This window comes from Anopheles stephensi, chromosome 2 (assembly GCF_013141755.1).
Source record: "Anopheles stephensi strain Indian chromosome 2, UCI_ANSTEP_V1.0, whole genome shotgun sequence".
Classification (NCBI taxonomy): domain Eukaryota; kingdom Metazoa; phylum Arthropoda; class Insecta; order Diptera; family Culicidae; genus Anopheles; species Anopheles stephensi.
Window position 1 is genome coordinate 26,990,040 of NC_050202.1, and position 13,050 is coordinate 27,003,089.

At 50.9% G+C, this 13,050-nt stretch overlaps 3 protein-coding genes across 3 annotated transcripts; 1 reads left to right on the forward strand and 2 right to left on the reverse strand.

The window, feature by feature from the left end:
- Positions 1–135: 135 nt before the first annotated feature.
- On the forward strand, positions 136–2,813 carry LOC118505983 (uncharacterized protein DDB_G0284459). Its single transcript, XM_036042545.1, has 2 exons — positions 136–1,323; positions 1,416–2,813. Exons 1-2 carry the CDS (start codon positions 242–244, stop codon positions 1,795–1,797), a joined length of 1,464 nt encoding a protein of 487 aa, XP_035898438.1. The 5' UTR covers positions 136–241; the 3' UTR covers positions 1,798–2,813.
- Positions 2,814–3,632: 819 nt separating this feature from the next.
- On the reverse strand, positions 3,633–7,975 carry LOC118505985 (zinc finger protein 236-like). The gene is made up of 4 exons (XM_036042547.1): positions 7,509–7,975; positions 5,861–6,128; positions 4,074–5,804; positions 3,633–3,983 (listed from the first exon to the last, which is right to left on the reverse strand). The coding sequence occupies exons 1-4, from the start codon at positions 7,547–7,549 to the stop codon at positions 3,951–3,953; spliced, it is 2,073 nt and encodes a 690-aa protein (XP_035898440.1). The 5' UTR covers positions 7,550–7,975; the 3' UTR covers positions 3,633–3,950.
- Positions 7,976–8,538: 563 nt separating this feature from the next.
- LOC118505984 (zinc finger protein 62 homolog) lies at positions 8,539–12,914 on the reverse strand. The gene is made up of 5 exons (XM_036042546.1): positions 11,998–12,914; positions 11,255–11,399; positions 10,262–11,191; positions 9,210–10,182; positions 8,539–9,108 (listed from the first exon to the last, which is right to left on the reverse strand). Exons 1-5 carry the CDS (start codon positions 12,030–12,032, stop codon positions 8,801–8,803), a joined length of 2,391 nt encoding a protein of 796 aa, XP_035898439.1. The 5' UTR covers positions 12,033–12,914; the 3' UTR covers positions 8,539–8,800.
- Positions 12,915–13,050: the final 136 nt, after the last annotated feature.

Consider the following 13,050-nt stretch of genomic DNA (forward strand, 5'->3'; position numbering starts at 1 on the left):
GAGATTTCCACATCCTTTTCGGCCTGATGCCCGAATCCAGGACGATTAGCTTCGTACCACAGTTCATATGGTGATGCCGCACATGTCTCCCTGTTGACTACAACCCTGGCTTGTTTTGAACTGTCAAAACGGGACCCAAATGTAAACAAACAACTTTTGCTACCGGGTGTGTGAGTTTTGTGCGGACCGTGCGAGCAGTTTCCAAACGTATTTCATCGGTTAATATCAAATTTTCATAATCATGACACTACCCGAGGCGCTTCTGAAGCGCCTGGCCAAACGTGGAATCATACCGGAAGGTAGCGGTAAGCAAACTGCATCCGGAACGAATGAAGCTCACCCAGCGAAAGGACCATCCACCGTCGACGGTGCTGATTCTGACCGGGATCGCGAACGAGAATCCGACAACAACTACTCGACCGACCGAGATTCGGACCAAGACTCGGATCGTGACGATGCAGACGAGGATCGGCGTGAGCCGGAAGCCGTCAACGAGGAAATCATTGCCGAAGATTACGACGAGTACGACCAGGTGAACCCGGACACGTTCGAGTATGCGGCCAAAAAGAAGGCCAATCCTGCGCTGGGATGGACGGAAAAGATGAAGCAGAAGATGACCAAACGGTACGGCTACCAGTCGGTGGACGGATGCCAGAACAAGTACAACGTCTATCACCTCTGCACGATGTACTGCGTCAAGCGGTACGGCGAGATAGAGTTCGACATCGAGAAGGAGTACGAGAAACGCGTCAAGCGACTGCTCGAACGCTATCCGCTGCCGAAGAATTGGCGCAAAGAGTACGACATCGGGTGCAAAGCGTTCTATTTCTACAACAAGGATACGCGTGTGGTATCGTGGTTGCCACCGACCCACCCGGACGCCAAGCTTACCAAAAGCGCCAAACTGCTGCGCCGCGAGTTGATGGAGGAGCAGAAACAGAAGGAAGCGGCCAGTGAAGCCGCTCCGCCAACGGTCGTTGTGGAAAGCTATCCACCGGCCGCCATCATACCACCCGCGAAACCGCTCATAGGACCAGCCAATACAGCTCCACCGATGGCCAGCAGCGCAGCGGGGACGGGCCCGGGTGGAGAAAATCTAAAACCACCCATTGTGAATCCTCCGAAGCGTCCGCTTAAAACGCCGGGCAGTAGGGATGCGAATGAGAAGCGACCGCGCACATTCTCGTCCGGGAATGAAGCCATCGGCGATACGGCAATATCCGAGAGTGAGCGGGATCGTGAGTATCGCTCGGATCGTAATCGTGACCGGCGTGATCGGGAACGGCGGGATCGCGATCGTAGTCCGGCAGCAAGAGGTGACGAGTAAGTAACACCGGAGAAAAATCTCAACCAACAACAGCACAGGTTCGCTAACCGCCCAACCCACACACAACTTCTTTCCTTCTAACCGACAGCAATCGATTCGGTGAGCGCGATCGAAACCGTGATCGGGATCGCGACCGGGACCGCGAATATCACCATCGTGACCGTCGCCCGCCACGTGGACCACCAAAGTCCGCCCCACTAGACCCGATGGATCCGGCCGCCTACTCCGACATACCTCGTGGAACTTGGTCAGCCGGACTGGAGACGGCCTCCTCCGCGGGTGGCACGAAAAAAGAAAAGGACGAACGTAAAAACAAGCAATCGAAGGCGGCCGAGGACAACGACGAGGATGGCTCCGGTGCTGATGGAGAGGGTGGTGGTGGCGGTGGTGCGCACGAGGTGCTTAAAATATCGGCCGTGAAAGAATTTCACCAGGAAGAACAGGATGACCCGGGCCAAGATACGGATTGAGCAATCGATTGCTTCCCAATGACATTTTCACTATCCATTTATTGCAACGATACACCTTGCGGGTGTATTTGTGACGGTGGCCTTGTAAGCTTTTTTTTTTCTCTGTCCAAGAAACGGGCCCTTGATCCTGGTTTCGAGGCAGGATTTTTGTATGTTTGTTTGAAATCTATCTAACAGCAGCAGCAGGGGGATCGTTAAAAGCGGTATCAACTCTTCTTCAGCCCCATTTGCATCCTTTGGATGCATGCGCGCCCGATTTGCACTTGATTCGTGTTTGTAGTTTAACAATACATCTACAGCCTACGGTATCTATAGCTCTATAGAAATCTGTGTCCGGCCCCGTCGCGTTTTCCATCGGCCCGTATCAACTAAATAGAACAGCTCCACTCCAGCTACCGATGTGTTTTTGTCAGAGTAATTGCTTCACTCACCTGAATCTTTCCCGTGTTTCGATTCCAATTTTATTGGTTTGAAACTAACGATTCCTTCCCGTACAGCTCCGGGCAACCGGGTCCGTGTGTATCGGCTTCACTAGGGCTAACTTAATCCGCGCACATGTTTTTTTTATGGCATTTTGTTCCCTTGCACGCTTTGCCCAGGGCCATCTGAACGTGGCCGTGTTCCCGCAGCGCGCTTAATGCGATAATCTTACGTTTTAAAAGAATTTGCGCGCTTTAACAACATAATAATAGAAACAATAGCAAACGACGCGTACGAAGAATAAACTAATACGAAGGATCGTCGACAGTGGTGTAAAAATAAAATCAACAAGTGTACAATACATGCTAGTTTGGGTGAGGGGGTTCGTTGCACATGTTTCTACAAAACTTAGAGTCGAGTGGCAAACGCTACTCTATAAGAAGTGTTGTGTGACTTTTGGCCAACGGGTTTGCGGGTCCGTTAAATTGCGAGTGAAGCAGCTGAATAGCTACCGTCTATTGCATTTTTGTGTCCGTATTGCTTTGTCCCTGGTTCTCGATCGAAATTAAAATAATAAAAATGAAACTAAAACAAAACATATAATCCTATAAATTATTATCCTACTAAAGTATATGTGTGGCTTCCTGCTTTACCCTTTCATTGTGTGCGTACAACGAGCCTATATTATACCTTTCCTACCTAGTCACGACAAAACAAAAACGGAAAAACGAATTGCCGTTCTAAACATAAAACTTTCAGCACGAGGAACGGACGCTTACACACTAAGCGAGATTGTTTGCATTTTTACAAATAGACTGAAATCACTCAAGCACCAATTATAACGGTTCCTTTGCTTAAAAGGAAATTAGAATTTTAAACTACAACCGTGCAAAAGGAAGACCACAAAGAAAGCTGGCAGGTTAAAATGAATAGCACCCGGAAAGGCCACACTGTGATGATACTAAACCTAAACCGAACGGGCGGCTTTTCACTATAAAACAAGGAAGGAAAAAGTACCGTATCGTTTCGGGAGAGGGGGGGGGGGGCTTGAAAGTACAGCGCCCTCGCCCCATATTGCAACAGGAAGCACTCTTACACGCTACCGTAACAAAAGCACCGTACAGTAAAAGCCAGGCTACATGATGCGAGATGCCAAAACAGATTTCGCTAAAAAGGGGGGGGTTATGCGAAATCTATCCATCAAAAAGATTTCGCCTCCTCGAGCTGAAATTTCGGAAAGATTTCGCTTCTCTCTAGCCCTCTCTGTCACTTTCCATGCGTTGCCATGGTAGTTTTCGGTTGAAGAGAGAGAGAGAGATAGCATGAAGTGCTCTAAACAACGCGGGTAGATGAACCGAGATGATTTTGACGGAAAAATTTTGCAAATCCCCCCCCCCCTTTTTGGCGAAATCTTTTTGGCATCTCGCATCATGTAGCCTGGCCTTAATAAAAATACATCCCCCCCCCCATCCCCCGGAGCGGGATGCACGGGTCACGGGCACCCCGACGACCGCGCGGAACTGAAATCTCGCTTAACATACTCTACACTCCAATATGGATGAATGTGGGCACCCGGCACTGCCTGCTGCCTTCTCCTTGGCGCAACTTAAAACGACACGACAAACAGGATACAGGAGCAGAGGAAGCAAATTTTGGCACATAATAATCGTTTGTAATGGCGGGTGTGTGTGTGTGTATAGGGGTTGTGTGCTCCACAATCACTGCATTGTGGTTTAGGTGGCACTATTATTCTGCGCATGGAGAAGCTAAAACAAAACAGAAAAAACGATCCAAATTAATCATTCTACAGATGGATATTCCGCTAGTACGGGGTCGGTTTCGATTTCGCTTCTTACCATGTGCATCACGAGAATCTCCTTCGTCTTGAAGGATATTGGGCAGAGCTTGCATTTGAACGGTTTGTCATTGTCGTGCTCGGCGTAGATGTGCGCTTTCAGATTGTTTAGATGCACGAACGTTTTCGGGCAACTGTCGCAGGTGTACATCTTCGGACCGACCGAGTTCGCTTCGCTTTCCTCGATCTGCTGCAGCAACTCCCGATGCACGGTCGGTGCACCGGTTCCGTTCGTGAGCGGTGGTCCACCTTGTTGCTGCTGCTGCTGCTCATCGTCATCGATCAGGATCACTTCCTGCTGTGGCGGTTGTTGCTGCAGCGGGCTCGTTGCGACGGTGTGCGACGGTGGTTTCTGTCCTTTTGCTGTGCGATTGTTGTGGCCGTTGGTGCGCGTTCGCGCCCTCGAAACCATTACTCCACTGCCAGCCGGCTGACGCTTTCCACGGGCGATTGGCGCTTCTTTCGTTGCCTGCTGATCCTCCGAATCCGTGCTGGGCGTTGGGCTGTCTGGCGAGGAGTACGCACTGTTGGAGGACAGTACGTGCTCCATGTGCACCACGTCACCGAACGACGTTTGTCTGATAATGGTCGGTGCCGGTTCCGTGCCACCGCCAGTGGGACCGCTTCCGGCCGTGCCATCGTCGGTGCGGGGGTGGTAACGCATCCGGTGCGCTTTAAAATCTAGGTACGAGCTGAACATTTCACCCTGGCACCGATCGCACCGGTAAACACCATTTACGGAGTGCATCTCAATGACGTGATTTTCCAACCGCGTCGGCAGGCTGTACGTGCGGTAGCAGATGTCACATTCGTATCGTTGCGAGGAGTGTGCTTTGTTGAAGTGTTGCTGACATTTGCGCAGCTTGACGAACGTTTTCGAGCACTTGGTACAGCGGTACAGCACCTTCGCGTGATTCTTCATGTGCCGGTCGTAGTTGTGCTCGTACTTAAAGCTGGTCTTGCAGTGCTTGCACACAAACGGCCGATCGTGCCGGCCGCGTGATCCGGCCAGCACAATCTGAGTGTTTGTGGGGACCGTCGGAGCCACGGCCGGTATCTCCTCCACGTACTCCTCCGGCAGATGATCCTCGATGGTGGTGCACTCGATCTCGGTCTGGTCGGAGAAACCTTGCGGCACATAGCTGCCGGCCTCGGACGCACCGGTCGGGATGGCGTACGTGTCCGTGCCGACCGTGTAATAGATCTCCTGCCCCACCTCGCCATTCGCTTCCTCCAGGTCCGAGCCAACGTCTCGACGCACGATCGCCCCGGACGTTATGTATTCCGTCATTGTGCCATCCTCCGACACGTACTGTATTTTCGTACCGGCTACAGGTTGCTGCTGTTCCGGTACACCGTACTCTTCCTGCCCGTCACCGATGATGATCTCATTTCCCGCAGCGTCCTCCACGTACGGCACCTGATCGTCGTCCAGCGCATCATCCGCCACCATGGCGCCATTCCGCTGTTCGTCTATGACGGACGCTCTTTCGATTTGCATAAATTGCTCCTCTTTCTTCACATTCGGCAGATGATGAAGGCCTTCTTCGCTGTCCTTACACTCCTGTTTCGGACAGTAGTCTTCCGCATCCGCTTCCGCCTTCAGCTCGTAGTACTTGAGCTTCAGTATTTCATTGTTATCGATGCACTGCCGACGGAAGAGCGAAAAATCATCCAGCTTGGCGAGACACTCCATACACACGCTGGTCGGAAAGTCGAACGCGAATGTTATCTGCAAAGGGAGCGGGTTTTTAGTATGCGTACAGCCTTGCTTCCTTCCCATCTTACCTCCACCGTCGTTAGCTCAAATATTTTCTGCTGCAGAATCTCGTCCGGCGAGTCCTGCGCGTAAAACACCGGCTGCAGGTGACCGTGTCCTTCCGACAGACATAACCGGCACACGTTCATGTTGAGACTGTAGATCGTTCTCGTGTCACGTTGCTGCTGGCACTCTCGCTCATCCTCACCCGTTTCGCCTTCCCCGGCTCCGATCTCCCGTGCACCACCACCACCATCAACAACAACGCAACCGTCACCAGCACCACGGTGGTGTTCACTGTAAGAATAGCGAAGCAGTCGGAGAATTGGATGTAAAGCTAGGTCCTAAAAAACAGCTAAAGGTACCACACGCTTGCATTTCATCTTCGTGTGAAACGGGTGGCTTGCTGTGATGCAAAATACTGCATCCCTCCACATCTCTAAGCAGAGCGCGCACGGCTTAGTATGATCCGGTTTGCGGCGATCTTCTGAGCGTCGTGCACAAGATATCTCGAACACACACGCAAAGCATTTGTGCGCTGCTGCCCCAACACACTGCAATCTGCGCGCTGTCCGCTTTTTGTGGGGATAGTCAATAATAATGAAAGGCACGGGGGCTGGCGATACAGCGCGAAAGAAAACCAGTTTCTTCTCGCTTTCTTTCGCTTCGCCGATCGTCCCTTTTGGTGGGCCCTTTCGCGCGATGCTCGTGCTACGAGCGCGGGGATTTGCGAGGAGTACGTGTAGCAGCAGAAGCAGTGAATACACACACCACGGTAGGTAACAAATTGTGCGCTTCACACACCAGCACGCGTATCGTACTTTATGTTCGCCCTACGACGACGACGACGACGACGATGCACACCACTCACGGGTTGCCCTTTTTGCATTTTATGCAAGGAAGCGAAATGCAACGCAACAAACGTGGTAACGGGTGGAAAGAGAGTGTGTCCATGTGTATGTATGCGAGTATCGATGGGTGGGGGGTGGCTCGGTTTGTAGGACACAATCGCGTCGTACAGTGATTTCGTTTGCTCTTTCTCGCCTCAGCCCCGATCAATTTGTCCTCTTCGCGCTTCGGAATCCGCGAAAAAAGACCGCGAACATTCGCTTCGTTTGTGTGTGCGGGCTGCTGGTCGTGTTGTGTTTTCTTTTACGGATTGCTCCTCGCAAACACCGTCATCCTCATCATCGCGATCACCATGAGCAGCGGCTGTGGTAGCACTACCAATTCAGCCTACTTCGATGCATTCTCTCCCAACATCATCATCGCTCCTTTAGGGCCGCATTCATGCGAGAGGATGCTGCGGTTGTGTTTCTTCGCGTATAGCCTTTTTCAACCCATTCACTATCCTCGCCCGTGTTTCTTTCTGCTTCTTTCACCTTTATGCGTAGTTTCGGTCTCCTTTTACGCCATTGCCGTTTTTTTTTGCACAGGTTTACATAGATTGTCCTTTCTCTTGCCTTTGGCCTATTACGCCAACGCACTACGACAATCGATACGGCAGATCGAAACACTTGTGCGGATTGCTTCTAGCAGCACAGGTTTCTCAAATCACACATAAACTGCGGAACGTTCCTGCCACAAGTCACTGTTTTCGCTGCAGTTACGAAAATCCTTGAGCCTTGCACCCCTTACACATGCACTTTTTTCGAGACACCTTTACCAAATACTCACTTGCTGGTTTCCTCTTTTATGTGCCGATTTTCAACACTCATCGTCGAAATCGGTACGCGCGGAACGATGCGGCCACTTCCGATGCAGCTTCCTTCTCCAGTGGCAAAGTCACACAAAACACCCTCTGGCTGGCTTACACTCGCTCTTCTTGTTTACCACAGTTTGGGGCCCTGTTGCGCTAGCCCTTCCTCGACGATCATTATTTTTGTGCACTGCTTCTTGTTCTTCTTCGTGTTTTGTTTCTTCCCGCTAGCGATTGCTTCTAGCAGCCAGCGGCGGGTGTTGCCAACAGTCGTTTAAATTGTAAAAACTGCACGGAGCTGGCCATCGGTGGTAACCTATGCTTATTTTGGTGCTCTATAACATTAAACTATTCGGAAAATTGTGCACCAGTGCAGTTCACTTTTTCATAGCGATTTTTCGTGCGTATTTTGCTTTGTGTATCTATTTGTGCTGTCACCGTTGACAGCTCTTTTCATTGCAGTGCGGAGCGCTAGGTTTTTAACACCGAGTTGAGTGATGTAAGGTTGAAAACCGCGCAGTACGAGTGTCTGTTGTGAGTTTGCTGCCCATTTTACGAAATCGACGGAAAATCGTGTGTACGGTAAGTCCTGCATACTTTAAACAATATTATTCATTAGTGTGCGGCCGAAGAGTACTTTTACTAGTTGATGGCGTCACGAAAACACACATTTAATCTTATTGAACAGCAAATCTATCGCTTTCGGGTCGTATAGGTGAGACGACTGGTTGCACCAAACATGGAACCTCGAACGTTGATGCTTACATTTGTCTGTATGCCACGTTCGGGTTAAACGGGCTCAAAGGGCTTCATTTTGAGGAAGTGTATAATCATCGTTATACAATTTTTATCTTCATGAGCACCGTGGATGAATCTCTTGATATGTGCCATTTGCGGATGTTCTCATACACCTTTGATATAGCGAAAACCCCGTCGAACCCATGAGCCATCCCATCGGGAGCCAAAGATACGATCCTTCAAAGAATCCTTCAAAATATTGCCCTCAGATGGTTCACATCGCTGGTTTGAGTACACCAGCAAGATACACGAAACAACATTTATTCCTTCTACTACTGGCTATAATAATCACAATTGCACATGTTCCGGCAAAAAACACATTCATCAACACAACACACAATCCAATAGGAAAGAAAACAATGGGTTAACTGTATCGTTTGAAAATAGAAACGAAACTCAATACGTAATACTCCTACGTGCCACTTCCGGCAGCCAAACATGATCCTAATTCCCTACGGGGAGCATCAAACCGTTATGTGACGCATGCCGGCGGTTCAGCCACCGTCACGGGTTGCAGCATCGCTCTGCTCCCAGCATCCGTTGGCACCTGCTGCGGCACGCCGCCTAGCGCTCGTGGATCCTCGTGTGGGCCCGCAGGTTCGACTGCTGGGTAAACGCTTTCGGGCAGTGCGGGCATCGGAAGGGTCGCTCGCCGGTGTGCGATCGCCGGTGCCGCTTCAGGTCCTCGTTCGAGCGGAACCGGTTCGAGCAGTACTCGCAGCTGAAGCTCCTGCCGGCATCGGTCGGGTGGGTGGGCAGATGCCGCTTCAAATCTTCCACCTGTGCAAAGGTGGTGGTACACTTGTCACACTTAAAACGGTTCGCTTTTATGTGCAGTTTGGCGTGCACCTTCAGGTTACGATTGTATTTAAAGTTCTTACCGCATATATCACAGCCGTACGGCCGCTCGATCGGATCGTGCAGCTCCGGTGTCGTTGCTGGGTGTCGCTCCAATCCCTCGGGCCGCTCGTCGCATGCCGCTTCCAGGGGTTCCCCGTGGTCCTCGTAGTCTGCATCGTGTCGACCTTTACCCGCCAGAACCTTTACCAGTGGAGGTACCTTGAAGTGTAGCTTGCGATGTTTGATCAGTGACGGATACTGTGAGTAGCCCTTGAAGCACACATCACACCGGTAGCGCCGCCCCGTCGCTTTGCCGCCAGTGCCATTCTGTGGCTTCTTGCGATCAATATGCCCGAGCAGCATTTGCTGCAGTTCCAGCGGCGCTCTCAGTGCGATCTCGTACCGCAGCAGATCGGACAGTGCTTCCGAGAGTGTTGGCGTACTGTTTGCCGAAGCCACGGCAGCGGATGCCGTAGTCGACATGGTAACTACGGCTGCTGTTCCCGGACTCGGTGAACCCGGAACCGATTCCGATACCGGTGTGGCCGGTGCGGAAGGAACACTGGTCCCGTCGTTCGCGCCAGCACCGGAACACTTCGGCACGTGCATTTGGAGGACTTTCTGCGATCGAAAAGTCCGCGCACATCGTTCACATTTGTAAACCACGTTCGGCTTGAGGTGTGTCTTGCGGTGGGAGAGTAGATTCGCCTTTTGGGCAAATCCTTTCGAGCAGATATCGCACGTGTACGGTTTTTCGCCCGTGTGCACGCGCACGTGCCGCTTCCAGTCCTCCTTGTTTTTGAAGCTTTTCGGGCACATTTCACACTTGAACATCTTCTCCACGATGCCATCGCTGTGGGACTGCAGGTGCGACAGGAGGTTACCCTCCTTGGCGAACGATTTCGAGCAGAGCGTGCAGCGGAACTTGTCCTTCAGACACTTTGCGCTGTGTGCGGTAAGGTTATCCAGCATGGTGAAGCTTTTGAGGCATAAATGGCATTTGTACGGTTTGACCTGCAAGCGGAACGACACGCAAACGGAATCCCTGATTAGCAAACACGGCCCGGTGTGAAATCGGTCCGATGGTACTTACTTTGGAGTGAGTTTTCCGGTGGGAACGCAGGTTCGAAAGCTGCGAAAAGCCGCGATTGCAGATCTCGCACTTGTGCGGCCGTTCGCCGGTATGGATGCGCATATGCAACCGTAGCTGCACATTGTATTTGAACGTTTTCGTGCAGATATCGCACGCGTAGCTCTTCTCGTTCGTGTGCGTCTCCAGGTGGTTAAGCAGATTGCCCTTGTTGACGAACACTTTGGCGCATTTGGGACAATTGTACGACTGTTTGCCGCTCCCGGTCACGCCACCGTTAAAGTCGGATCCACCACCGTTTAGCAACCCGCTGATCGGTGCCGGATGATTGTCCACGTGCGTGTGCCTATGCACTAGCAAATGGTGGCGTATTTTGAACGATTTCGAACACACGTCGCACACATACTGATTGGCACCGGGGTTAGGTTCTCCGTACGTTCCCTCGTCGGCAGCTAGCTCGTCCTCCTCTTCGCCACTCCGGTAGGGATCATCGTGTGCATGCTTCCGTGGCGGTAGCTCATCTACCGCCGTCATCCGTCCACCGCAGCTCGATCGATCGGGAGAGGCAGCACCCGACCCATGGCTATACCGTCCATGGGTTTCCTCCACATCCGGTGGTTCGCGTTTGCTGCTCTGGTGACCGGCTGCGGCAGCAGCAGCCGCAACAAGGGCACAGTTCAGCTCCATCGGTGTTACCGCAAGGCATTGGGCAAACTTTGCCGTTGGCGGAGCTGAAGAAGTGGGCGGTGGTGTGTCTTCCGGTTCCATCTTAATCGTGCTCGAACAGCTTCCACCGTTCGCATCGAATGCTGCCAGAGCGTTGCGGAGAAATTCATCATTCGCTATGCAGCGGTCCCGAAATCGTACATATTCGTCCAACTTGTTGGCGCAAAGTTTGCACACAAACATGGGCAAGTTCCGATCGTAGATTATCTGCGAAAGGGAATTGCACGGGAGTTGGTCAAACGCAACGTAAGGATGTCGGGACTAACTTACCTGAATTGAGGTGCAATCGTATATCTTTTTCGTAAGTAAAATGTTGGGAAAGAGGTTCGCGTAGAACAACGGTTCCATGTGGGCCTCATTTTTCAAACACAGCCGACAGATATCGTTATTACTGTTGCCGTACCGTTGGGTAAAGCTGTAATAAACAAAACACAAATCTTTAGCTCGCATGGAAATGAGAAACGAAATTTATCTAAACGGTCCCGCGCAATATGTCTATCGCGGGCTACATTGCGCCAAATTCCCCCAAAGCACACCGGGAACAACTTTTTCATCGCTCGCTTGGATAAAACAAAACGTATGCCATCAAATGGTTGCATTTAAAGCAACCAAAGGGGCAAAACATATCATCAAGGAACAATGGTGGCAACCATCTTTGATTTTTCCCAACGTTCATCCACCCCTCTCCCTCAAGCATCCTTCCCGCTTAATGGGAGATTTTTTATTTGCACTTCACATCATTTTGAAAGTCTCACGCCGAAGCGGAAAAAATCGCTCCCCTGTCGACAGCGAAAGGACAAAAAAGGTTGGAAAGCGTGCATCGTGAACTTTTTCCCGGCGACGATGACTTTGTGCGCGCGCGAGCGCGAAAGAGAGCGAGAGACTGGGGGCCGCACGCGAAAGGACCACCGAGAGAGAGAGAGAGAGAGCGAGTGAGTGAGGCGACAAGCAATTATCTCTGAAAACGAGCACTTATTTATGTGTGCCTGGTCCTGTGTGCTGTACACACTTACATCTTATTTTTATTGATCGATAAATCTTCTGCCATGTTTTTCCACCCGTTGGGTCGGGGTTTTTTTTTCCTCGTAGGCTGGCTGGCACTTTGCACTGGGAAATCGTTGGCTTGCGTTACTACACGCGAGCTACATCCGGTTGAAGACTTTTGTTCGTTCCTGCGTTCCGTCGTACGCTGGTTTGTGGCAGATCCTTTTAACTTCCGCGAATGTTTGCCTGTCCGTGGAGGATGGGACGACTCACATCCGGTGGTGCATCATGCTTTATCTCTTGCATTGTACACCACACAATTTCTTTCCATTCGAACTGCTTCTGGCTGGCGAAATTCACTCACAAATAAGCTAAACAACAAACACTGCACACAATTCACCAACAAACTGGCTTCTTCCTGCCTCGAAACTACCAGCTTCTGGCGGAACACACGCACAGTAGCCGAGCGCACTGGCAGCAGCACCGCGTTTGGCATCGAATTTTCCTTTCGTCTCCGAAGAAGGTGAAAGCCGAAGCTTTCGTCGAGTTGAGTGTTTTTTTTTTGTGTGCTTATATTGCTCTTTCTCTGTGTGTGTGTGTTGGCAAGCTGTTCGTGCTGTCCTTGTCCCGGTCTAAGTTTTCCACTGATGGAGGCGCCCGTCTACAAACTGCCCGGAGCACGTGTTGGGGAGGCACTTTACACACGCTTGTTGGCGTTCGGTCTCGCTCTGTCTGTGTGCTGTGTGCTGGCCGGGAGCAGCACGGAAGGATTCTCTTCTCACCACATTTCAACCACTTTGTAGTTTGTGTGCTGTCGTAAACCGTGCAAACGCTCGCTCTGTTTTGCATAGTTTTAATGCTTTGTTTACAGTAATTTAGTTTCGCCGTTCGAAGGAAAAAGAGCGTATGTATCGAACATAGTTTGCCCTGCAAGTGTCCAGTTTAGAGACGAATGACTCAACGTCTTTTTGTTTGAATATTTTGGAGTTAAACCTCAGAAACAGTTAAAACTTACACTTTTTTGTCCATTCATAACCTTTATTTATTGTATGAAACCCCATCCACACTGTTATCCAGTGGTG

Excerpts from the sequence above, each read along its gene's own strand:
- LOC118505983 (XM_036042545.1), top strand. The coding sequence starts at position 242 with ATGACACTACCCGAGGCGCTTCTGAAGCGCCTGGCCAAACGTGGAATC. Across the intron at positions 1,324-1,415 it reads CCGGCAGCAAGAGGTGACGA|CAATCGATTCGGTGAGCGCG; the intron begins GTAAGTAACACC and ends TCTAACCGACAG.
- LOC118505984 (XM_036042546.1), bottom strand. The coding sequence starts at position 12,032 with ATGGCAGAAGATTTATCGATCAATAAAAATAAGAT. Across the intron at positions 11,192-11,254 it reads ACGATTGCACCTCAATTCAG|ATAATCTACGATCGGAACTT; the intron begins GTAAGTTAGTCC and ends TCCCTTTCGCAG. Across the intron at positions 9,109-9,209 it reads GTACGGCTGTGATATATGCG|GTGGAAGATTTGAAGCGGCA; the intron begins GTAAGAACTTTA and ends ACCTTTGCACAG.
- LOC118505985 (XM_036042547.1), bottom strand. The coding sequence starts at position 7,549 with ATGAGTGTTGAAAATCGGCACATAAAAGAGGAAACCAGCAA. Across the intron at positions 6,129-7,508 it reads ATAAAAGAGGAAACCAGCAA|TGAACACCACCGTGGTGCTG; the intron begins GTGAGTATTTGG and ends CTATTCTTACAG. Across the intron at positions 3,984-4,073 it reads AGATTCTCGTGATGCACATG|CTTCTCCATGCGCAGAATAA; the intron begins GTAAGAAGCGAA and ends GTTTTGTTTTAG.